Source organism: Miniopterus schreibersii (genome assembly GCF_964146895.1).
Source record: "Miniopterus schreibersii genome assembly, chromosome: 3".
Taxonomy (NCBI): domain Eukaryota; kingdom Metazoa; phylum Chordata; class Mammalia; order Chiroptera; family Miniopteridae; genus Miniopterus; species Miniopterus schreibersii.
The window spans coordinates 32004794-32028990 of record NC_138103.1 but is presented as its reverse complement, the minus strand read 5'-3'; the positions used below and the strand labels follow the sequence as shown (position 1 = coordinate 32028990).

The 24197-nt window shown below is 37.5% G+C and overlaps 1 protein-coding gene across 2 annotated transcripts in view; it reads right to left on the bottom strand.

Annotated features, from left to right (window-relative positions):
- FBN2 (fibrillin 2) overlaps nt 1-24197 on the bottom strand; it is a 218363-nt gene that overhangs the window by 158030 nt on the left and 36136 nt on the right. For both annotated transcript variants that reach the window (XM_081133119.1, XM_081133118.1), the window contains exon 6: nt 805-1002. In XM_081133119.1, the coding sequence (XP_080989245.1) occupies nt 805-1002 (198 nt within the window). The remainder of the gene's footprint in view (nt 1-804; nt 1003-24197) is intronic.

The window sequence follows — 24197 nt, the reverse complement described above, 5'->3', positions numbered from 1 at the left end:
ATTTTCCCGTGATCGTACTGCCTGAGAGTTTATTACAGAGCTCTGTTTCTAAGCTCTAAAAATGGGTTTAGTACATATGATAACAGAGATGTAGCCCAAAAAAGGGTAAGAATCATAGTGGCTGAAAATTAATTATCTAGTAAATATGTCACAATTTTCAGCTACTTGGCTTGGAGTTCACTGTTGCAGTATCCTCAGGGTCCCAATATATAAATAGCCCTGATATATACAATATATATCAGAATGTGGTTGGGAAGATTGCCTGGAGACAAGATTGTAAACAACAAAGTTATAAGCTTTAAAAAACTGTAATCATGGAAGAAATTCATGATTTGTCATTGAAGACACTATTTATAACAGTATCGGGCAGCTCTCTTCTCCTTGTTGCCTGGGCTTAGGTTCTCATATCTTGAATGAGATCAGGAAAAAGGGAGAAAATGTTTTCCTGGGTATTTACGTGTGCATAGTTTGAGGAGTCGTGGGAGGGAGCTTGTAATGCCAAGTGGATGAAGACATGGAGTGATTTATCTTCTGATTGTATAAATATTTTAAACTGTATTTAAAATTTCCCCCCCAGTTTTTCATGTTACCTTTCATTTCTCCATTTATGTCAAGAGTTGAACAATAATTATTATTTATTAGGTGGACAAAAGATAAGCCATCTCTCGTCAGGCTTGCTGATGAACCCCTCTTGGAAATGGTACAGGGTTAAAGGTCACCACCCCTAGTGGCATGTCCTCCCAGTGCCATGAAAGGAGACCTGACACGCGGGTGACTCTGCACACAGGCAGCCGGCTAACTCACCTTGGCAAGCTCCGGTGCGGATGTTGGGGATAAAGCCCCGCCTGCAGGGCTGAGGCTGGGCTGGACACATCTCACAGGGGTGGCCCCAGGCCCGCCCGATGGTGGCACAGCACAGAGTCTTGGTGCAGACAATGCCTGTCAGCTGACCTTGGCACATCTGGTTGTTGACCTGAGTGAAACACGGGCCAGTCCGGTAATCTGCAGTGTGAAAGAAGATGAAAAGACAGGTTTACTGATCACACACCACTCTTACACCAGTACCTCCAAATACATAAAGCAGAGGGTATTTCTTCTGACTAAAGTGTCTAAAGACAAAAGGCCAGAAAGTTTCATTTTGAAAATTCATAATTTTTCAGTTATGAGACTTCAGTTATGAGACTTCAGTCTACATTAGACATTGTAAGTGGGTGGCTCAAGGGCTGTGTCTGGGACACAGATGTGTTTTCTTGGCCCGTATAATGTTTTAAAAGAATTTAAATTAGTAGCCAACATTTTTAAATTGGGAAATTTCACATGAAATCTTTATTTCTGGCTTTTCTTGGAAAGTTGGAAGCTCTGGTCATGCTAGGCAGCCACGCCTCATGGCAGCGATGGAGTGACATGTGCCCTCTCTATGACACCGCTGCCCAGCCACTCCAGCACTCCTGACTCACTCACATTCCCCACCTGCACCCAGATGGCACCTGCTTGAATAACTTCTCTTTGCCTGGCAAAGATTTTCTTTCCTTACTAGGTAGATAAGAGTTCAAAAAATCAAAATAGAACCAATAAAGATACATCCATGCAAATCACAAATACATTTGACCAGCCTAATCTGTTTATGAACATTTAGTTCCAATAGCTTGATTTTTGTTTTTGTGTCAGTCTGTTTAGTTCTATGTGTAGCTCAACTAGCTAGAAAGACAGTACTAAGAAGGCTCACAGTCATGGGTTCTTTCCAAGTAAGTGAATAGTATAGGATCTCCATTCTCTAGAAGATGACTGTGCCATCATTGCTCAGCTCTGTTATGATGACGATAAAAACGTTAGCAAATGTATGTCACATGTGATTCGTAGGTAGACTCTTCTAGGAATATTAAGGACAGTCTATTTAGATCCCTGCATCTCAAAGTGTGGTCCATGGGCCATCGACATAGTGTATCCCCTGGGAGCTGGTGAGAAATGCAGACTCAGGGCCCACTCCAGAATCACTGAACTAGAATCTGCATTTTGACAAGATATTCAGGAGATCCATACGCACCTTAAGGTTTACGAAGGACTGATCTAGACTATGGGCAACTTGCAAGCTAGGCATTCCCACTCTGTCCCTCTCCTGCTATAACTTATTACTTCAAGGAACCTTTTAGATGATCCGTATATATTCTTTTAAGCAGAACTGAATCATTAAATAGTTTTTGAGTGTTGTCGCCGCTGTTTTGAGAAACACAGAATCAGAGGTCAGCTTCCTGAAAACTGACCAATTAGGTGTTTCACATTTATAATAAAATTACAACAGAAATATATGGGGAAGTTTTTCCCTTTCACAGAGATTGTATGCACACAGTTTATTAACTCCGGAATGTAACATAATGGTCAGGGTTTCCTAATAAACCCAAGTGCAAATGGCAATTCCATCTGAAGGGAAAAGCAAGAATAAGCTTGAGATTTTTGTAAGAGAAAACCTCACATTCAAAGGAAGAAGAGTCCATAATCTTGATAAGATTTTTTCAATCCTCAACCAAGGATAATATTTACTGATTTTTAGAGAGAGGAAGGGGCAGAAGGGGGCCAGGAAGAGAGAGACAGAGAGACAGAGACAGCGATGCAAAGGTGCCGCCCGCATGTGTCCTGACCAGGGATCAAACTCGCCCGAGGCATGCGCGACGCAGAGGGGAAGCCACAGCCTTTCAGGGCGCCGGGCAATGCTCCAACCACTGCGCCGCCCGGCCACGGCTGCTGGTAAGATTCTTATGAAATAGTGTTACTGGAAGAAATCAAACTTGGCTATAATTTAACATTCAAAATGCTAAGCCAGAAAGACTTCCGATATCATCTAAAAAAAAGCTATAGAATGACAAAAATACAACTTCAAGCCACATAAAACTTCTATTTTTTTAAATAAACAATGAGGCTTTTCCATAGAGAGGAGAACACTTTAGAGTTCAACATAAAGAAACAAAATCTAAATTAGGTAACTTTTTTAGCAAGCTGTGCTTATTAGCATTCTGTTACTCTGCAGCTGAACTTCAACAAAAATAGTTGGTTTTAATCCCTTACATAAGAACAACAGATGTGCTGGCTACAAATCACGTTTTTGAAAAAGACAATCTCTGTAGTATACATGTAGATATGTCAACCTTGTAAATAAGCATGCCTCCCACACCACAAATTGCCAGGCTGTAAATTTTTTAAACTACTCTATTGTCTCCCAGACAACACATTATTTTGCCATTTTAAATCAATATCAGACTCAGAATAAAGTAAATCAAGCTCTGAAGAAGTTGAGGAAAAGTCTATTTTTCACATAAAAATATAAAACGTGCTTTTTTTGTAGATTCGTGCGTATATACCTATGTTGTCATAGGCAAGAAGACATTTCCATTCTCAGGAACCAAGGAAATGCAGCATGTAATCAAGTGATCACTGTGTGAGAGCTACAGACCTGAGTGGGAATAAACTGGAATGTGTCTAATGGTCCTGGCTATGTGACCGTCTTTTTTGGTTGATGGAGTTTCTCCACATAGCAATTATAAATAAGGTTTGGTGCATCCTATTGGGATTGTAATTGAGAATCTAGTCGGTGTGCCAGTTGAAATCTCTGATCACAGACATAATTGGAGCATGCAGAGAGGGCAACCCCAAAATTATATGAAATATGATAGTTTTTATAGTTTCAATAAAATTTGCCCCGAATGTCTGCAGATTCAGACTTCATGCTGGCTCTAAATATTTAGGATTAAATAAACTCAAATAACTGAGATGGAAATTGTCTTCCTTGATGTCAAAATTTTACAATTAAGTACAGAAATGTTTAAGAGAATCAAAGCCATTACATTTTTGCTTTAAGAAATCTGTGTGAATATTATGTACCTGTAAGATTTAACAGCGTTTGGCCCATTCCATTAGATTGCCCTGTAACCACAATTTAAGATAAATGACTAAGTTATTTAGAGTTGTGATTTTTAAGTTAAATGTGACTATGCATATATACAGAATTAGAACAGTTCAGTGAAATTCAAGTTTTTATAAATTAATATTCATGGGTTTAAGTATTGATAAATTTAGTTTTTTACTTAGCTGTTTAAGAGTTGAGTTATTGCCAAGGTTTTTAAGTTGCACAATTGAATATATTAGATGTATCTAATATATAAAGCAGTTCAAAAGTTATGGAGGTGTTTCATTAACAAGAATGAAAACAAAATCAAGTATCATTTAAAGGCCTCTTAAAGTTACTACTAAAATCTGCTAGATTCATTAATATAGCAGTAATATTTATAAACTGAATTTAAAAGCTCAAGGAATATATCTAAACAACTGAAAGCAGCGACTTGCAGAAATATTCGCATGCCCATGTTCGTAGCAGCATTACTTGTATTCACAACTGCCAAGCGGTGGATGCAGCCCAAGTGTCCACTGATGGATGAACACAAGAAAGAAAACCAACCCCCCCCCAATGGAATATTATGCAGCCTTAAAAAGGAAGGAAATTCTGACACATTACAGCACAGATGAACCTTGAGGACATCAGAGTGAAATAAGCCAGTTAAAAAAGGAAAACTATTCTGATTCTACTAGAATAGTCAAATTCACAGAGACAGAAAGTAGGATGGTGGTTGCCAGGGGCTGGAGGGAAAGGGAACTAATGAGTTAGTGTTCAAAGGGTATAGAGTTTTAGTTCTGCAAGATGAAAAGGGTGCTGTGGAAGGATGACGGTGACGGCACCACCACAATGTGAATGTACTAAATGCCACTGAAGTGTACACTTAAACATGGTCAAGCTGGTAAGTTTTATGTTATATGTAGTTCACAATTTCAAAAACATATTTTTTAAGAGCTCAAATAATAACCAGGATCTTGAAATTATATTTAAATAAAGCAAACCTGAATTTCTGCCACCAAAATAAACTTTTGAGTCTTTTCATATAGGAAATCGCCATCGAGGGCAGGCACGGAGACAGCCCCAACAACACTGACTGCTTGCCTTGCGCTGGACACTTAGGCTGTTTACAATGGACTGCCAGTGCACACAGTGCCGTCTGGGCCATTCTTGAACGTATTTATTGAGCTCCTACTTTGGCTTACTGTGCGGTAAATTCCTAGCACTGGGTTGCTGGGTCAAGTGTCCAGTTTGAAAAATACTCAAACTGATATTCTGAACTGCTCTCTGAACAGGTGGCACCACTTACCACTCTCAACAGGAGAGGCAAATAGTTTGATTTCGTTCACTCCATGGGTGGAAAATGGCATCCCATTACTGTTCCTGAATTATGACAACTCATTGTCCCTATTTTTGACAATCAAGGGAAGAAACTGAAATCTGTGGCAGACACATTACTGTGACCCTTTCTATAAACCACCTCTTTTTATTCTGAAGTGCTAAAAGTACTTTTGACATTTCTACAAATTGAAAAATTAAAAGTCAGGGATTAAGTCGTATGTGAGAATCAAAGGATTAGCAAAGAGTGAAGCTGAGGTTGGACCTGGAGATCCACCTCACTGAAAGAGCCACACCACGCGCGCTGGGTTCATTAAGCCCAATACGGATCATCTGCAGTCCGTTTTTGGGAGCTTTGCCTTCTCCTAACAGACCAAAGCCTTCACCATTTTAATGAATATTGTCACAACCCCACAAGTGCATCCTGCCACTCCCAAGTATAACTTCCTAACTCAAATCTGCAAGCCCAGTCTTGCCTTGCTTCTGGTTTCTCCCAAAGATGAGTCTCCACCTCGCACGCTATCTTAGGGAGAAATTCTCTCTCTGTAAATTGAGACCCTTGGTAAATTAAAGACTTTTGCTTCTGCAAATAGATGAGTAATTACTTTGATTACCACAGTTGCACTGCAGTTTGTTTCTAAAATAATACCATTACTTAATATTTCAGTGGAACGTGGACTCAGTAAAGAAAGACCCTCCCTCTCGCCATTTTCTAGTCTTTCAAAGCACAAGGCTACTGCAGACATCAAAGGGCCCTTGAAGAATGAAGAGGCGGGAAAGTTAATTAGGTGCTGGCCAACGATGCAAACAAAATTGCTATCTTTGATGTCACGTTTCATAAGGATGAAGGCCATCAAAGATGTGGTCCCAAAATTCATGGCCTATGAACCTCAAGTGCACTCTCCCAAGGGCAAAACCAATTAACTTACTTTAAAGGCAACAAACAATGCTGAGAATTAAAAACTAGTCAGATTATTTAAGCAGAAGGATATCATCATTTTGAAGGAGAAAATTAAAGAGACAAAAACATTTAGTCATGAATTAAGGGGGCCAGATATACAAATGATTAGCACAAAAGATGGATCATGCACAAGTCAAATCTACAAAGTACCAAATTTTATGATATCTAAGAAAAACCTATAATGTAGTTAAGTAGGCCTAAATAATTTCAGGAGAAAGTGACATGTGCTCACAAAACATTTCTTCATTATCAATAAACTCAGAAACAGAATCAATGAAAACCAGTGCTTGAACAGATCTTTTATTTTCCCTTGATCCAAATACAATGAGATCACAAGACTGGATTGCAATGGCAGTGAATAAAATATTAGGCATATTAGTTGATAAAGCCTTTCTATAATAATATGGATTCAATGTACTATTTTCTTTTGAAATTTCTGCCTAAATCAACTCCTCCTGAGCCCGAAGCAGCCATGTACATGTTATTGAGTCAATCAAGCCAACAGATCACACCCTTCTCAGGAAATCTGATGGGAAATGTAAAGCCCTCCCTCTAAAATTCTATCCTGACATCCAACTTCCAGTATAACATCTAACTAGAGGGGCTGGGATTTCTCCTGAGGAAAGAACAAGTGCCATGTGATTCATTACCGGGGTTTTAATTATTTAGGAGTTTTAGGGAAGTGCTGAAGAGCAAAGAAGACCACAGATCATACGCCCCTCTAGGACACAGGTAGCATCTATCAATGAATCCATTTGACTTGCCCAGGGGGAGCCCTGCCTCTGCGACTTGCTTCATGAAGTGCAGCGGACAGATCCTGCTGGCACTGATGGTCCAAGCATGGGTGGTGGTCTACAGTGGTGAAGTGAATCATTCCTAGCTCTCCGGTTGGAGCCTTATAGCAACTGTTCCTCCTACATGAGCCCTAGGAGAGGCTCAAGAGCAAAGAGATTCCCCTGAGACACCTCAGAAGAAAGGTCACAGTGCTACCATACCAGCTCAGTAAAATAAAAACAATCATACCTTACACAGCCTGTAAGCTTCTAATTGCTGGAGAAACCCATGTAGCCTGACTGGTGTAGGTACTGAGGGAATTTGCTTCACAAATAGACACATACAAATTAAAAGGCTAAAGTCTTTCTTTGGTTAAGGTCTTTCAATATTCAGACGCAACAGAAGAACAGAAAAATGAATGGCCACTACTTTAAGCTAAATTAGTTGTCTAGATCAGGTGGAAGAAAGAGCTTACAATAGAGCAAAAGTTCTAAGAAATTAACATTATAAGTAAAAGATAAGGCTTAGAAGACAGAGACTAAAGGCCAGAATGTAAATAATACGAATTTCAAAATAAGATGGAGAAAAATAGAAAATGAAGAAATAATAGAAAAAAATTATATATGCTTAAATAACAAGTAGCTTTACATCTTCTGGTTAAATGGCTCATGGTGTCCTAAAATAACAATAATGAAAAAAAGACACGCCCTCCCAAAAGTACAGCCTTGTGAAATCTCTGAACCTCTGAACCCTAAGACTAAAAGAAAACAAAAAAACATTTTCATTTCCAGAGAGAAGGAGCAGGCTCAATACAAAGATGATGAAATAGCCTAGCATTAGTTTCCTCATTTGTAGTATGGAGAGTTAAAATTACAGTGAAACAACAGACACAGGTTATTAATTTACAATTTTTGAGAAGGAATTATGGAAGCAAAAGTGTCACATGACAAAGATAATAGCTTGAAATAATAATGTCAGGGATTGGGGGGTGCGGATGTATTTACCATAATGAGGATTTAGGAATGAATTATTCCTAAGATCTCAAACTGGGACTGGGGGGTAAGAACAAGTACAAGGTCTCCAGGAATGAGAAGGATAGGTTTTATTTAATTGAAGCAGTAGATCGAAGTTGTAAGAGATACAGAATAGATTTTGATATAATGGTGAAAGGCAGAAGGTAATCTAAGGAAGACTATAATAGAACATCTTCATTAAGGAAGAAAGGCAGTGGAAGTACAGGAGTAAGCCATTAAGCCAAAATGATAACCAAGGTGAAAAAGGAAAATCACAAAAATACAATGACACACACACACACACACACACAAAGTAAAATGATAGAAAGGAACCAAAAACACTGAAATCACAATATATGAATATGCTTAGTTTTTATTCAAACTAATAAATCATTTGTAGATCTGATTAAAATAAAATTCAGCTCTATTCTGTCTATAAGAAAACGATCACACATGGAACAGTCTGACAGCTGTCAGAAGGGAGGGTTAGGGACTGGATGAAAGAAGGTGAAGAGATTAGCCAAGAACATATAAGCATAACACACAGACACACACAACAGTGTGGTGATGGCCAGAGGATGGGGGGACAGGGAATGGGTGAAGGTGGGCAAAGGGGGGGGGGGCATGGGGACATCTGTAGTAGTGTCAACAATAAAAGTAAAGAAAAATATAATAAAAATAATAAAATCATCAAAATGAAATGATAAAAAAAGAGTGAAAGCCCTGGCTGGTGTCTCAGTGGTTAGAGCATCGGCCCCCACACAGAAGGGTTGTGGGTTTGATCCCCAGTCAAGGGCACATAACGGGGTTGCAGGTTCTATTCCCGGCAGGTTGAGGCACATGTAGGAGGCAACCAATCGATGTGTCTCTCTCACCTCAGTGTTTCTCTCTCTCTCCCCCCCTCTCCTTCCCTTCCAACCTCTCTAAAAATCAATGGAAAAAAATATCCTCAAGTGAGGATTAACAACAACAAAAAGAGTGAAAATAGGACAAAAAATATATAAATAAAATGAAGCAGAAATAGCAATAATCAATATCAGATACAGTGGAACTCAATGACACAAAGGATTGACAGAGTCAGAAAGGAATATTATATATAGTTAAAAATTAGAGCTCGGTAAAAGGATATAAGATTCATAGACTAAACCTATAGTGAAATATCAAGAGCAAAAACTACAAGAAAAGCTTAAAGTTATAAAAGAGATCTTTTCAAATTTTATTTTCAAAAAACCCCACCAAAAACATCACAATAAAAGTGTTTGACTTAATAGCTGGATTTACAATTCTGTACCATATAAATAGAGAATGTGATATTCTTCTTTTGTTTCAGGGAACATTTATTAAGATGAAATACTTGCTCATAAGCACACCATAATTTCAGTGAGATTCAACAGATGCCTGGGGATATCTACTGAGTATTTTCTCTTTCACAGTATGAAAGTCTAAAACTTCCAACAGTATCTTGCATAGAAGGATTTCAAGAAATGGGGCTAATGACATTCACCATAAAAGAATACCTTGTATTCTTTTTTAAATTCAAGCTAAATTAGTTGATTCCTTTTAAAAGGATCTCAACCAACTTTTTAAACTGTAGAATCTGTGATGTAAACTTGAGCATTTTAGAGAAATTTTAGCTGTCATAAAATTTCACACCAATGTGGTTTGTTACAATCTATAGCTGTGCTGTCCAAAACAGTAGCCATTAGCCACATGTGGCTTTCTAAATTTAAGCTTTAAATTTAAATTAAATTAAATTAACATTCAGTTCCTCAGTCACACTAGCCACATGCCAAGTGCTTAAGAGCCACGTGTGGTTAGTGGCTACTGAACTGGCAGCACAAAGAACGTTTCCCTCACCCCAGAAAGTCCTATGGATGTGCGCTGGAGTAGCTGACGGTATCTGGTGTTGAGGCACCAGTTCTTTAACAGGTTGTGTTTGAATCTATAAATCACTCCTATCCCTTTTTCGTGCCAACCATGAAGTGTGTGCAGTGCGTCATAACCATAATCTAAGGTTATCTGTACAATAACCTTATTTGGTTGAGATGAATAGCTTTCCTTAACAGAGGATTATAGTAGGTTCAGATAGGTTAAATAAAGTTGCCCAAAGTCACAGATAGTGTTTAAAAGAGCTAAAATCTGAATGACAAATGTATCTGACACCAAAAACAATGCAGCATTGATGGGGGGGGGGAGCAAGAGAGGGTTCCTGTGTTTGATTAATGGTTCCTGCTCTGCATTAAATGTTCTTTTCTCCATACATTTATTCCTTCCTAGGTTTTAAGGTTGTGATCCCTTTTTTTCAACGAATAAATGAAGCCCAGCTCATTAAATGCTTCACCGGCCACTTTGATATGCCTCTAAAAAGAGCCACCGTGTCCCAGATGGCTGCATGTCTGCCTGGATTTAGACTTTCCACTACTTGAGTGCACAAGTACTTCTCAGCTACGGAAATTCTCTTTCAGCAGCACCTCGTGGCACTGCGGCCAGCCCACTTCAAATCATATCAGCAGCTTAGCTTCTATTCTGAGTGGGTGGACTAGGAACAAGTATCTCTTCAATACGGGGAGAGGTTTCAGCGCTGAGGATGGTCTACAGACAAAGCTGGCCAAGTGTCAAAGACACAGTCTCTACAGAAGATGAAACTCAGTAAACTTCCAACCTAATCTGTAGTATTAGGTAGGTGCTGGGCTTTACTGCCAGCTTCCCAAAAGGATCCAGGCCCACTCTAGAGGAGCCACATAACAGCATTTTGAGAACTGTAAAGTATCATTTAAATTTTAATTATTATTTTTTCTTTTTTTAAATGTCTTTATTGATTTCAGAGAGAAGAAGGGAGAGGGAGAGAAAGAGACAGAAACATCAATGATGAGAGAGTCATTGATCAGCTGCCCCCTGCACGCCCCCAACTGGGGATCGAGCCCATAACCCAGGCATGTGCTTGACTGGGAATCGAGACGCGATCTCCTGGATCCTAGGTCGATGCTCAACCACTGAGCCACACTGGCCAGGCATAACTTTTAATTATTTTCAATAACAGTTTTTAGAGATGAACACCCTTACAGATTATCTGATCTGATCATGTGATTAACAGATGAGAAAATAAAGTCCAGAAAGTTTCAGCAACTGGCATCAAGACAAATAGACTTGATGCAGCAGCCGAGGCCTCCTGGCTCACTCTCCTGCAGCGCTCAACCTAAACGGTCATTGAAAGCTTAGAACTGACGGAACCTGGGGTGTCAAGGGTACTGCGGGACAAAGCACCCCCGCCGAGTTCCCATTCAGAAATACAGTCTAACTCAGTACTTACCAAAATGTGGCTAATGTAACAGTAGTTCCACAGATTAGTAGAGTATTGTCAAAAAAATTATGTGGTCAAATAACATACATATTAGAGTTGAGCAAAGACAGAATTTGTGTGTATTTGTGTGTGTGTGTAAAACTACACAACTTTCAGAAGCCTTTAATGCACTTACGTGTATTATTAACTTCCAAGGGGCTTTAGTAGGCAGTGTTCAAAATTTATTTGCTCATAAAATACTTTTATCCCATAGCATTCCTCAAGACTAGTGTGGGATGAAACACGCTTCGGCAAACACTTATCTAACTTAATCAGCAGAAGAGTCCCTTGAGGTATCCTCAAACATGGCTGCCTGGAATAGATTTAATAAAATGACCTCTTTGGTGTGACTGGCTTTCCTCCAGATGACATCACTACCACCATAAAGCTCACGGAGAACCTTAGAGACCTGCGACATTATTGTAGCTCTCAAACTTTCTTAGCACTTGCTAAACTACTGCCTAAACAGCTAAGAGTATTGCAAATATTTATAAGTGATTATAGTTCAGAGGTTTCTCTGTGTTTCTTTGCTTTATTTCTCTATATATCAGGGATCCCATCTCTTCTTCTTGGGCTTAAGATCTTTTGTCCCATAAATGGTGATAGAAAGCACATGGTTCCATATTTCTGTGTAGGTTTTTGTCAGCAACACAAGGCAGAGGAAATGGTGACACGTATAGAGAGAGAGTAATATATCACTCCTGTAAATACATTACATAGTTTTACTTTTCTCATCATCAAAACAACACCATGACATAGGTACTATTATTATGCCCATTATAGAGATGAGGAAACTGAGTCACAGTGAAGTTAGGTAACTTGTGCAATGTCACAAAGGCAGTAATTAGCTAAACCAGAAGAAAATGTGATAAAGATTCACATAATTAACCTTCTCAAATTTCTTTTTAAAGATACTAATGATAATAAGTTGAGGTATCTATGTTTATTCCACACGGTCCCTGGCTTCACAAACTACTCACCTATAGTCTTGAATAAGTTACTTTAATTCAGTTACCTTATTTGTAAAATGACTATAAGAGAGCTTTACTTACAGTTTATGATGTGGATGTGTTCATGCCATGAGATAACAACTTCAAGTGCTTAGCACCGTGCCCGGCTTTTCATAAACCCTCAGCATCTGGTAGCTGTTCTTATTATGGTGCTATCAATAAGCAGTTTAGAGCACTCTCTAGTTTACAACACACTTCCTATGCTTTATTTCATCATGGCCATTACGTTGACATTGCAAGGCGAAGGCTGAGGGAGGCAAAAATGTCCACATAAGCCTAACTATGGCTTTGTTCCTCATAATTATATATGGATACAATTTTCTTGGATGTGAAAGCTGGGAGAAACCACTTAAATGGATAGCAGGATCCTTCCAAGAAGTAATACACTTCCTGATGGAGTTATTTTCTGTATTATTCAAGCTCCCTCTTTCCCAAAGATCTGTTTGGAATCAAAGCCAGGTTTCACAGCCTGAAAATTAATACTGTGCAGCCAGAAATAAATTATTTTGCAAGGAGAAATACCAGACTCACATCATTTTTACTCAGTGAAAAAAAATCTCCCTTTTTACCTCGCCAGCAAATACGATGGACAAATATAAAAGCACAGCATTTGCCCCTTTATATGGTCGGTAAAAGAGAGCACCTCTTTTGATACATGATTCAGCCTTTATTCCAGCAGTTCTGCTCTGACCTGTGATCAGCCCTGACATTACCTGGTTTTCAGATTAGCTATTTCCACCTGTAGCCTCCATCTACCTGCCAGGGGACTAAGCCTCAGGCCACTGAGAGCAGGCCCTCAGTAGGGAGGAATTATGGACAGAATACAATGAGATTGTCAGGGTCTGAGTTTATGGGAGAGGCTCTGACTGCCTATGACGAACATCAAAGGAAACCTCAGTTAAATGTCCACATGTTTCCAAACTTTGTTAACATTCCAGATATAGAAAAACATCCTGATGCTTAAGTAAATTTTCAAATTTCCAACCAGATGTTTGCTAGGTTGAGTATGTGTCTCTGACTGGCTTCAAAAATTAGAGGATTATGATTCTTATTATTTTATATTATCTATTTATATCTTCTGTTCCTAATTAGTAAAGAAAATTAAACTTGAAATTTTCTACTAGAAAAAACATATTCTTTGAACTACTATAAATATACTCACATATTTCATATTATCTTGTTTGGTACATAATATAAAGGCTATGCCTATCAAATTTCTACTCACTCAATAATTGTTCCAATTCCTAGGTAACCACAGAAAGCTTATCTTAATATATAGACGGTTAATAATAAATCCCTTGGGCTTCCTTAATTAAACGTACATTTTGAGGGCATACCAAACTTTTTACTAAAAAGGATCTATTTTAATTCTTCATAAGTTTGAAAAGTTGAGACCCACAGGACTGCTATAACATTGTGTTTAATACTGTTTCATTCTAAAGCTAGGCTCTCAGCAAAAATAGCTTTATAGAGTTCATGAAAAGCATGGTAAAAATACATGATAAGCTATGTAGAGAAAATGTGAACATTTTGGGCCTGTCCTGCAACCAAACTGTTTCCTATTTAGGAGAAATCTCCATTGTGTGAGCCTTGGTGGGAAGAACAGATGCAAAGACAAATATTTAGAAAAGTCTCAGCAGCAAGAGGAAAGTGGAGGTAGCAAAGGACTAAGTAGGAATTAACCAGCCAAGACCTCAGCTGAGTTTTCTGCTGGGAGCTTCTACTGGCTCTTATCTGTTCCCCAAGCTTGCTTCTCTAGACTGCGTGTAGACTCTGTATGCACCCAGTGCCTTTCTATTACATTCCTTTTGTTACTCTTTTTAATTCAATAAGCCAGATTTGATTTCAGTTTGGTGTTTTTCTTTTTCAACCAAGACCCCAACTGATACAAGTAGCAGCATTCTATTCACAATGGAAATTTTAAATTAAAATTAAAATGCTAGCTAAAATTTAGGAGCTCTATGTAATTTTTTCCATTTGTACTCTTGTAGGATGGAGTGAAGTTCATAGGCAGCTATTAGTATTCTTTGCATGTGTATCTGAGTTTTGATTAGAATTTTAGAACACTGATATATTAAGAATAATCTGCACTAGAGTCCCAATTTTTAACCTTTCCCATGTCATCTGCAAGAATTAATAATTAAGGTGTTTAAATGAGGCTTAACCCTTACAAAGGTACATGTGCTTGCTTTTAAAGATTGTTTGAACTCATTATAACGCGAAAACCTGCTCTTGTCTAATTCATACTACCTTGCCAAGATGTGAGAGCAGCCATGAGGTTTCTAAAAGATATGCACAAGAAATTAGACAGGCTGCACTGATTTAGAGCTGGCATGAATAAAAAACACTTTATGAAAGGTGACATCCAACAAGTTATGGAGAAAATGCCTACTAACTGAAAATGAGATCCAGCCTTTTGGAAAATTACTTAGGACCGGCTGGCTGTTTAACTTATCTTAGAAGAAGCTGACAGTCCCAAAGCAATCTGTTACATTTGGGGCAGCAGGCTCAGGAAAGCTGAAAGTTCACCCATTTCCAGGTTCTGAATTTTCACTAATTCTATGTTAAAACCCTAATGAACAAGTCAGGACAGGTAAGTGTGTGAGATACATGGAGTGCAATGACTTTGAACCCACAAAAGTATTACAAGCATTGAAAAAAAGCTGAGTTGCCTGGGGGAAAAACAAAGAATTTTAATATTTTGTGTGAATCAGTTCTTCAAATATTTTATGTTAAGCGATAATATCTGGAAAAAATTTCAAAGTATATAGCAGGTCTCCTTCAATAACATGATCCTGTTTATAGAGTAGATGAGTCTGGTTGCCAGCAGAGGCTATTTATTGTTCCAGTCCTACTATCATGTCTGACTTGCGTGCTGTGAGGTAACATTTTCCACCACATATGTGATGGAAGCCGGTGAGTGACTGGGCTTTCTAACATGCTCTTGTAAATTGTGTTGCATGTGCCATGGGCAAGGCATGGGAGTCAGGAAAAATCTTTAATGTAAAAAAGTTCATTCAATTTTTTTTTGTTTTCTTAGAGTTACAGCTTATTTTTCATTCTGTTATATTATCCATACTTGAGCACATTCATTCTCATTCATATCCTCTCTCTCTCTCAATGTTATTCTAGGTCCTTTTAAGTTATTATTACTTAAGCATTAAGCGGACAAAGTATATGAAATATTTTAACTCACCCAGAAATTACTTTTAAACAGAAATCACAAGGGGAGATATTAGTAAAAAAAGGGAATTAGTTAAAATTAAAACCTTCCATATAAGAAAAACCACTAAACCAAAACTTTAAAGGCAAACAACATTCTAAGAGCAGACAGTGGTACCACAGATATACACATATTTATATATATATATATAATAAAGTTTTATAATATTATACATATTATATATACAATATATTATACATATAAATCCTTTGTTTATGGCATATGTGCATATATACACATACATATATATACATACATCTATATACATACAAATGCCATAAGAAAAGAATTAATGTCCAGAATATATAAAAGATGCATGCAAATCAACAGGACAGCGCCTTAGAAAAATAGAAAAAAGTGTTAATAAACAATTCACAGAAGAAAATACAAATAGTTGATACGTATATAAAAAGATGGAAAAACTCATATCCAGAGAAACAAAATTAAGACCATAGGGTATCACTGGATACACATTAGAAAGGACAAAAACTGTGGCAAGCTCTGTTCTAAGCACCTTACAAATTTGATGTCATGCAGTCCTCATGAAAACTTTACCATGCATGGCTATTACTACCCTCCTTTTACAAACGAGGCAAGTGAGACACAGAGAAGTCAGGTAATATCCCAAGGTCAATGAGCTAATGAATAACAGCACATGCAGCCTAACTTCTCAATCTGACACCACCAAGTGTTGGATAATACTGGATAAGACAATCCTGGTTAAAAGAAGACTGTTTCATGGTCAAATCAACTGTTTGGAAAGCAACCCAACAATACCTAATAAGAGGAAGATGCATATGTACAATCTTGTTTAGTCAAGACAAACTCTTGTATATATGTTCAAGGAAACACTTTAAAAGATGTTCACAGTAACGCTTTTTTATTGGGAAAAAAATAAAGAATCTAAATGTCTATCAGTAAAAAAATGGATACACTGCTTTACATGTATGCAATGGAATTCTTAACAATAGTTAAATAAACTAGTTCTATATGTGTTACCACAAGATCTCAAAAACAAGGTTGAATAAAAGCAGCAAGTTGGATAAAACATGGAGACTGATAGCATTTTATGTTCATTTAAAATATAAAACTAACATATATTATGGAAACACTGGATGTCGTAAATGTATAAAAAGCATAGACTAAATACACAAGTTCATGACATTACTTCTGGAAAAAGAAAGAAAAGGGGGAATAAAAAGAACACAGGGGATTTCAATTTTAGCTGTAAAGTTTTATTTCTTCTAAAAAAGAGCAGAAGTGATCTGAAACAATTTTTTAAAAGTTAGTTTTCTTTTCATTTGCTGGTATGCACATGAAGATATCTTGAAATGTCCTTTGGTATATCCCAGACTTTTAAAATTATCCAAAGTATTTTACTTAAAAAGATCTCTTAATTAAGAACAGAACATTTCTAAACCACTGAGTGATCAGGGGAATTCTGCCCTATTTTCCAGGACTAAATCAAACTTATCATTTAAGTACAAAATTTATTTAGAGGCATTTCTCAAGAGTTTATTTAACTGCAAGAGATCAGACATATCTCACTAATGCCCACATATAAAAACAGCTTTAGGGTTAGAACGTCATGTTATCTGCCCTCCACTCTTTTTCCCTTCAGTGTTAACCCTTAGACTTCTTACTCTTCTAAGGGCTACCAGAGCCAAGTCAAATCACAGAAGAAACAAAACCCAGTTGTTCTTATAAACCTAGAAGATTTCACATTAAATAGAAGTCTTCTAGAGATAAAATTAGTATATCATGACTTCTTATTTCAGACAACTGCACACCTACCATAAATGGAGTACAATACGGAAAACTTTCACAATCTAAAGATGACCTCCAATGACAATGAATGAAAAATTAAAGCAAATAATAATTAGGAAAAACATTTTCAGCATATTGGTCACTCTTACCACATTAATATTTTTAATGGAAGACAGATCATTATTCAAAACAATGATCTCCTAACCAATACTTAATTGTATAAAAAATTATTGTTCACAACACTCCAGTTCTTTTTTTGTGTGTCTTCAAAACACACCTCTTTCCTATCTTAAGGCTTTTTCCAATGTAGTCTCTGTTCCAAGAAATTTATTCCTTCAACTCTAAATGGCCAGTTCATTCCCAGCCTTCAGGCCTGCAAGTCACTAGATACAGCCTGTCAGTCAGTGAGCTGAGCACGCTGTTCACTGTCAGGCAAAAGGCGGTAAGGGCCCCTGTGAAGGCCACACACGGCCCCTGTCAAGGCCGCACAGGGCCCCTGTCAAGGCCACACAGGGCCCCTGTCAAGGCCACATAGGGCCCCTGTGAAGGCCGCACACGGCCCCTGTCAAGGCTGCACACGGCCCCTGTCAAGGCCGTACAGGGCCCCTGTCAAGGCCGCAGAGCCTCCTCCTTCGTTTCGGCTCCCAGGGGGACGTGTGCTGACAGTGCTGACATAATCGCCTTCGCTCGGCCTGCCTGAGGCGAGCAAAGCTTCCTTGACAACTCACACTGGACACTTGGTTATATCGGGTGAACAGAAACTAGCCTTTGTTTATTAAGTATATAAATGACAAAGATTTTATGTTTCTTACAGCAGCATAACCTAGAGCACCCTAACTAATACAAAGTCTCAGGTTAACTAGCATCTCCTCAGAGTGGAATTTCTTACACATTTAAAATTATTTTAACCCATTATCTCAGAAAACTCTGTTTCCTACAGATTGTATGTATATGTGTGTGTATGCATATATATATATATATATAGATATTTAAATGTATTGTTTCTTTGTTTTAAATTTTCCCAACTGTAAGCACCATACAAAAGGGATTTCAAATGTCTTGGTTATAGTGGTTTCCCTAGTACTTAGCACAGTGATCAGCAAATGATATCTTCTTAGTATACTTGCTAAATGAATGAATGTTTTACTTTATTTCATTTAAAATAATATGTTACATACTTGACAAATTCTGATACATAGTCAACAATCTTGGGCAAGAAATTCCATTGACAAAAAGAGTTAAAAGGTATGATACATTCTCACAACACATAATAGTTCTAAATTTGAACATCGGGATGACTTAACAAAGTATAAATTTTACATTTGGGGCACAGCTGCTTCAATTTAGACAATTATTAGTTACAGGGGGTTTCTTCATTTATCATAAAAAAATAATTTCAGATAAACTTAGATTCAGTTCACATCAACAGTGTAATTAAAGTTACCCAACATACAAAAAGTCCTAAAGTTATGAAAATGGAATTTTATTGAAGTTATAAAGACACATATACTAAGCTAGAGTCCTTATTTTCCTGCTAGCAATTTAATAAATGTTTCAATCATATTTATGACTATTTCATTTTCCACATATCTTTCATTGCCAGGCTAAAACCTTAGGAGTTCATGCTACAATAAACCCAGACTCAAGAATCTATTACAAAAATGAATTTAAGGCTGGCATCGACTGAAGCCCTAAGTCTTCTTGTTCAACTGCCAGGGTTAAGGTAAAAATAGTTGCTGTACTAATAATCTTTGTCAGCTGCCATACTTTTGCCAGTGACTATATGTCAACCATAGATTGCTGGTGAGCAGCAATTTCTCATATACTCTGTGGCAGAATTTAGCATGCCTGGTGGTCTCCGCTCAATAACATTTTAAAATCTACCATCAGAGACAAGGCAAGATGCCAGTACTAGAAAGCAAATTTAGAATAAATATGTTAAATATGAACATTTCTATACAATCATCCTAAATTAGAGTCAATAATGGCAATTACACCTGTGGCAACTTAGCTTGGCTTCCTACTCACTAAGAAGTGTTTGACCAAGATAGCCCACAAAACATCTGATGAAATTTTACTTGGCATATCTGTTCTTATAAAAATTATTTAACTATATTTTCCTCTGGTTTGGATTTGTTTTTCTCTTTTGTACACTTTTAGACATTTATTTTCATATCCTTTTATTTAAAGCATTTTTTTCCTTTCTATACCGCTTAAGGAATGTTTCCTGCACCCACACAACTCATGCCTCTATACTGTAATGACGTTAAAAACCCTGGCTTCTAATAAATGTGTTTGTTCTATGTCATGTAATCATGAATGAAAATAATAACAGATACATTCATTTTTAAAAGGAAATAATTCTGATTCTAATAATAAAAGTATTAATATTATCAAATGATTACAAAATGCTTGTATGCATGAGGCACTGTTCTAACTGCTTTGTTAATAATAATTTATTTACTCCTTACAGTGAAGTAGGCGTAATTATTCTTCTCAACTGACACATGAAGAAACACAAGTTCCCAGACGTTAGATACTACGGCCAAAGCAATACAGCAGCATAAAAAATGTATGTGTGTGTAACTCACTATAATGCAGGCCCAGGAGAACGACACAGCACAGAACAGCAGTGCAACAGAAAGGGCAGACTCTGGAGTTGGACTGGCCTGGACTCAACTCTAAGTGCCATCGTGTACAAGCTTCTTGACACTAACTTAGTGAAATAATTCATGGAAAGAGCCTTACCATGTAGTAGGTGCTCATTTAAAAAGTTATGGATCATGTCATTATTTAGACATGCATTCAATAATTTTTTGTTAACAGTCAGCATTTTCCAAGCACTGCGAGAAGGATGAATTACTTTTATAAAAAATAAATAAATCATATAAAAAGTAATTTTATTATTTTGACAATGAGATTAGAGCCATACCCAGATCAAGTATTATAAAAGAAAAAAATAATCAATTCCATATCTACTTAATTTCAACATATGTAAGTCATACTGATGGTGAGAAAGGTTTGTGAAAAAGAAATGTGTGAGTCATGAAAGCTTCCACTGACATTTCTACAGAAGACAAAACCAACACTGTTGGGGTGAATTACGGAAACTGCAGCCAATGCAAAAAAGAAAACCAGAATAGAATAATAAATATCTCCAAAAATTCTACAACTTATTCTCTTAAATAGAAAACTGAAAAACAAGAGTTAATCCTTCATAACTGAAAATATTTTATGTCCTCGAAAGTAGGAACAGCAATGCTAATGGCCACACGGAGACATGAAGTGCACACAGCAATGCCCGTGCGGTCACCAGGCTTATGTGCCCGGACACACTTCATCCATTTTATCCAGCTGCATGAGTTAACATTAGCAGTAATAAGGACATGAACAATAAGCAGCAATTTTTCTACTTTACTGACTAATGGCTTCTATGAAAAGTAAACAAGTTATCCATCTATTCCTTAACCATCCATGACCCAGAAATCTTGGAATGCATTTTCTCCTTCCAAGTACAGAGTGCTCCTGAGTTTCTGCTGATCTATTTCCATAATTGCTATTTGACGCAATACTCCAAAAAACATTCACTATATGTAATTTCTTCGAATGTTTAAATAATGAATATAGCGCCCTAGGTTTAGAGAAAATGGTAATATGAGTGAACAGAGATAATAAACTCGTATTTTCAGCTAAGAAGACAAAGAGAAAATTAATTTTCAAAATGAGAAAAGGCCTCCTTTTTTTGAGTTACGATTAAGAAAGGGTACATACAATCTGTACTAGCTTTAAAACTGTCTTTTACAAGTTTGAATAATCTTTAAAAGGAACAGCAAGCTATTTACTGTGCTTTCTAAAGTGTAACTGGAATTTTCTTGATAAGACACTTAAACTTTCTGAAATGCAATCAAATGTTCTTAGAACATTGTAAACTATGTTCTAGGCAGTGACAGACCTTGAGATTCTGTGGTTTACTGAGAACAAAAGCAGATTATTGGCAAAAGCCCTGCTGGCACACTTCCTGCAAGATCAGGTGGTAACAAAGCTTTGGGAATAATCACATTTTGCCCACGTGGGAACTGGAGCACGTGAAGGCTGCCAGGGCTCCTGTCATTAATGCCACCAGAGCTCAGTACAGGCCCTGAGCCTAGTGGCTTCGGCACAATGTTGCCATTCAGTTCATAGACAATATTCTTACTCTTTAATAGAACCCAAGTTATTTCTTCCAAAGTCACGCCAACATCTGAAGGGAGAAATTTTCTACTGTAAACATGGGCGGCGAGCAAGGGGGAGAAATGCAACAATAACAAACCAAGAAAAAGCCCACCTTGACGAGCAAGGAGAACATGCCAACAATTTTAAAGGTGAAAAACCAATCTCTGAGAATGATGGACATTTGTTTTCTCTCAACATGAAACCAAGATTACCCTAATATTATATTATATTGAGGAAATGAATGCAGAGGGTTTATTTTCAGATTTTTTAAAAAATTTTTGATTACAGCTGACATTTAATATTATATTAGTTTCAGGTGTACAATATAGTGATTAGACATCTATAACTTAAGAACTGATCACTCTGATAAGTCTAGTACCTATCTGGCACCAAATATAGTTATTACAATATTATTGACTATATTCCATATGCTGTACTCTCTATCCCTGTGGCTGTTTTTAGAAGTGCTGATTTGTACTAATCGCAATTTTTAAAAATACTTTTTTTGCCATTCTTTGACAAAGCGATGTCATTTTCTAAAACAATGATCAGAGAGGCTTGAGAAAAAGTAACTACTGGATTAGCCTCAGGACTCTGTATTAACTCTGTAATGTTCTTGGTATTAAAAAAAAAAAAAAAAAAAAAAAAAAGCATGTTTGTCACAGAAATTTAGTTAACCTCTTAAAACTGAACATGTCTATATGTTGTTTAGGTCAATGCAATCCCTGCAAACATCTATGATCTGGAATTTTGTTTTCATTTTTAAATGGGAGCCTTCTTCTTTAAAAGTTCATTTAAAGCTAAAAAACTGGTAAAAAAAAAGAAATTAAAAATTAAAAATGGTCAGAAAGGAAGAAAGTGGAAGCATTAGAAAATAAAATATGAAGTGGATAAACTTCTGTACACAGAAAGAATTCATAGGAAGAAAGTGGCAGATGAGGAACCCCATTAACTTGGTCCCCAGAGAAACAACCAAAACTGTTCAAAATATGTTTTAAAATAACTATTTTTTAAGTCTCTGAATGTTGTCCTACAGGCTAAAGCAAACAAAGACACACTTATTCAAGAAAATCTATTAAATCTGGGTAAGAACAACAACAGTCTGTGTCACTTGAGCCACAACTCTCTTCTTCCCCCCGCACCCTTAGCTCGTTGTGGTAGAAGCTCCAATCCAGGCAGATATGACCAATAAAATAGGGCCGGCTCCTTTGCCCCCTCAGTTCTCAGTCAAGAGCTATGGTATCCCCCCAGCAGGGGCAACTGCCAGTGTTTCTTACTCCCCTCAGCTTTGAGTCATAGAGGATAAATTCCAAGAGAGTGTGGCAAGAGGTTGGGGAACCCCTTTCTTCAACCACCCCACTTGCAGAATGGAGACTCTAGCCCAGGTCCAGTAGGCAAAGAATACCTCTCATCACCATCACCCCAGTATGCTAGTAGGGCAGAAGCTCCATGCCAGGAGAGGCAAGACAAAAACCCCAGATGCTACCCACACAGCAACCTACTTGTAAAATAGGAGGTCACTCTTAGACCACTCCCCCCACCTCCAATCCAGAGCAGCAGCTCAGAGATGTTGTCCAGAGGGAAAGGCAGGTCAAAAGAAAGAGGGCTGTGACGCTCTCCCCAAAGGAACTGACTTTGTTTGGAATTGATAAAGTGGGGAAGTTCAAACCTAAGACTACTCTTGAAAACAATGGAGATTTCAATGGTAAGCAATTAAGAGGAGGCTGGTAGTTCTATGAGGCCAAAAACCTAAATCATAGATCAGATAGTTTACCAGAGAGAACCAGAGTAAGACACAACTAAGAAGATTCTTCCTGGGTCAGAACAAATCTTAAAGACAGAGATTGGCCTGAAAACTACTCCTGGAAAGAGGCCTGTATTTAATTGAATCAAACTGTAGAACAATTTATGACCCAGGGAACTGTGAAAAAATAAGCAATAAGCAGGCTATTAGTGAAGCCTAACAGTTGGCTGCAATAACAACAAAAGCAGACAGCTTAACAGAGAGGTCAGGAAAGAAGAGTCAAAGGGAACCCTGCTAAAACCACTGCCATTTCAGAGTGACTGTGCATGTGCCCAAGGCTGGGCTCTCTGAGGAGTAACATCAGAGGCTTTACACTGCAGGGGCATAAAAGAGTTCAGCCAAGTCATTACATGAACAAGTAAACAATAGATAGCATCAAGCCCCTGAGGGAAGGGAAATCCCTATCAAGAGCTGCTATAGTGTGTTACTTTAAATATGCAGATTTCAACGAAAAATTATGAGACCTGTGAAGAAATAGGAAAGTAGATGGATAATACATAGGGGGGAAAAGCAAACAACAGAAATAGCCTGTGAGAGGACCCAGATGTCAGGCTTAACAGACAACTTTCAAGGCAGCCATTATAAATGTTTCAAGACCTAAAGGAAACCATGCTGTAAAGCAAGGTATGATGACAATGTCTCACCAAAGAGAGAATATCAATAATAAGACAGAAATTATAACAAAGAACCAAACAGAAATTCTAGAGTTAGAAAGTACAATAATTAAAATAAAAAATTCACTAGAGGGGATCAAAAATAGATTTGAACTGGCAAAAGGAAGAATCAGCAAACCTCGTGATAGATCAATAGAGACAATGCAATTCAAAGAGCATAGAGGGAAAAAAATGAAGAAAAGGGAACAGAGATTCAGAGAA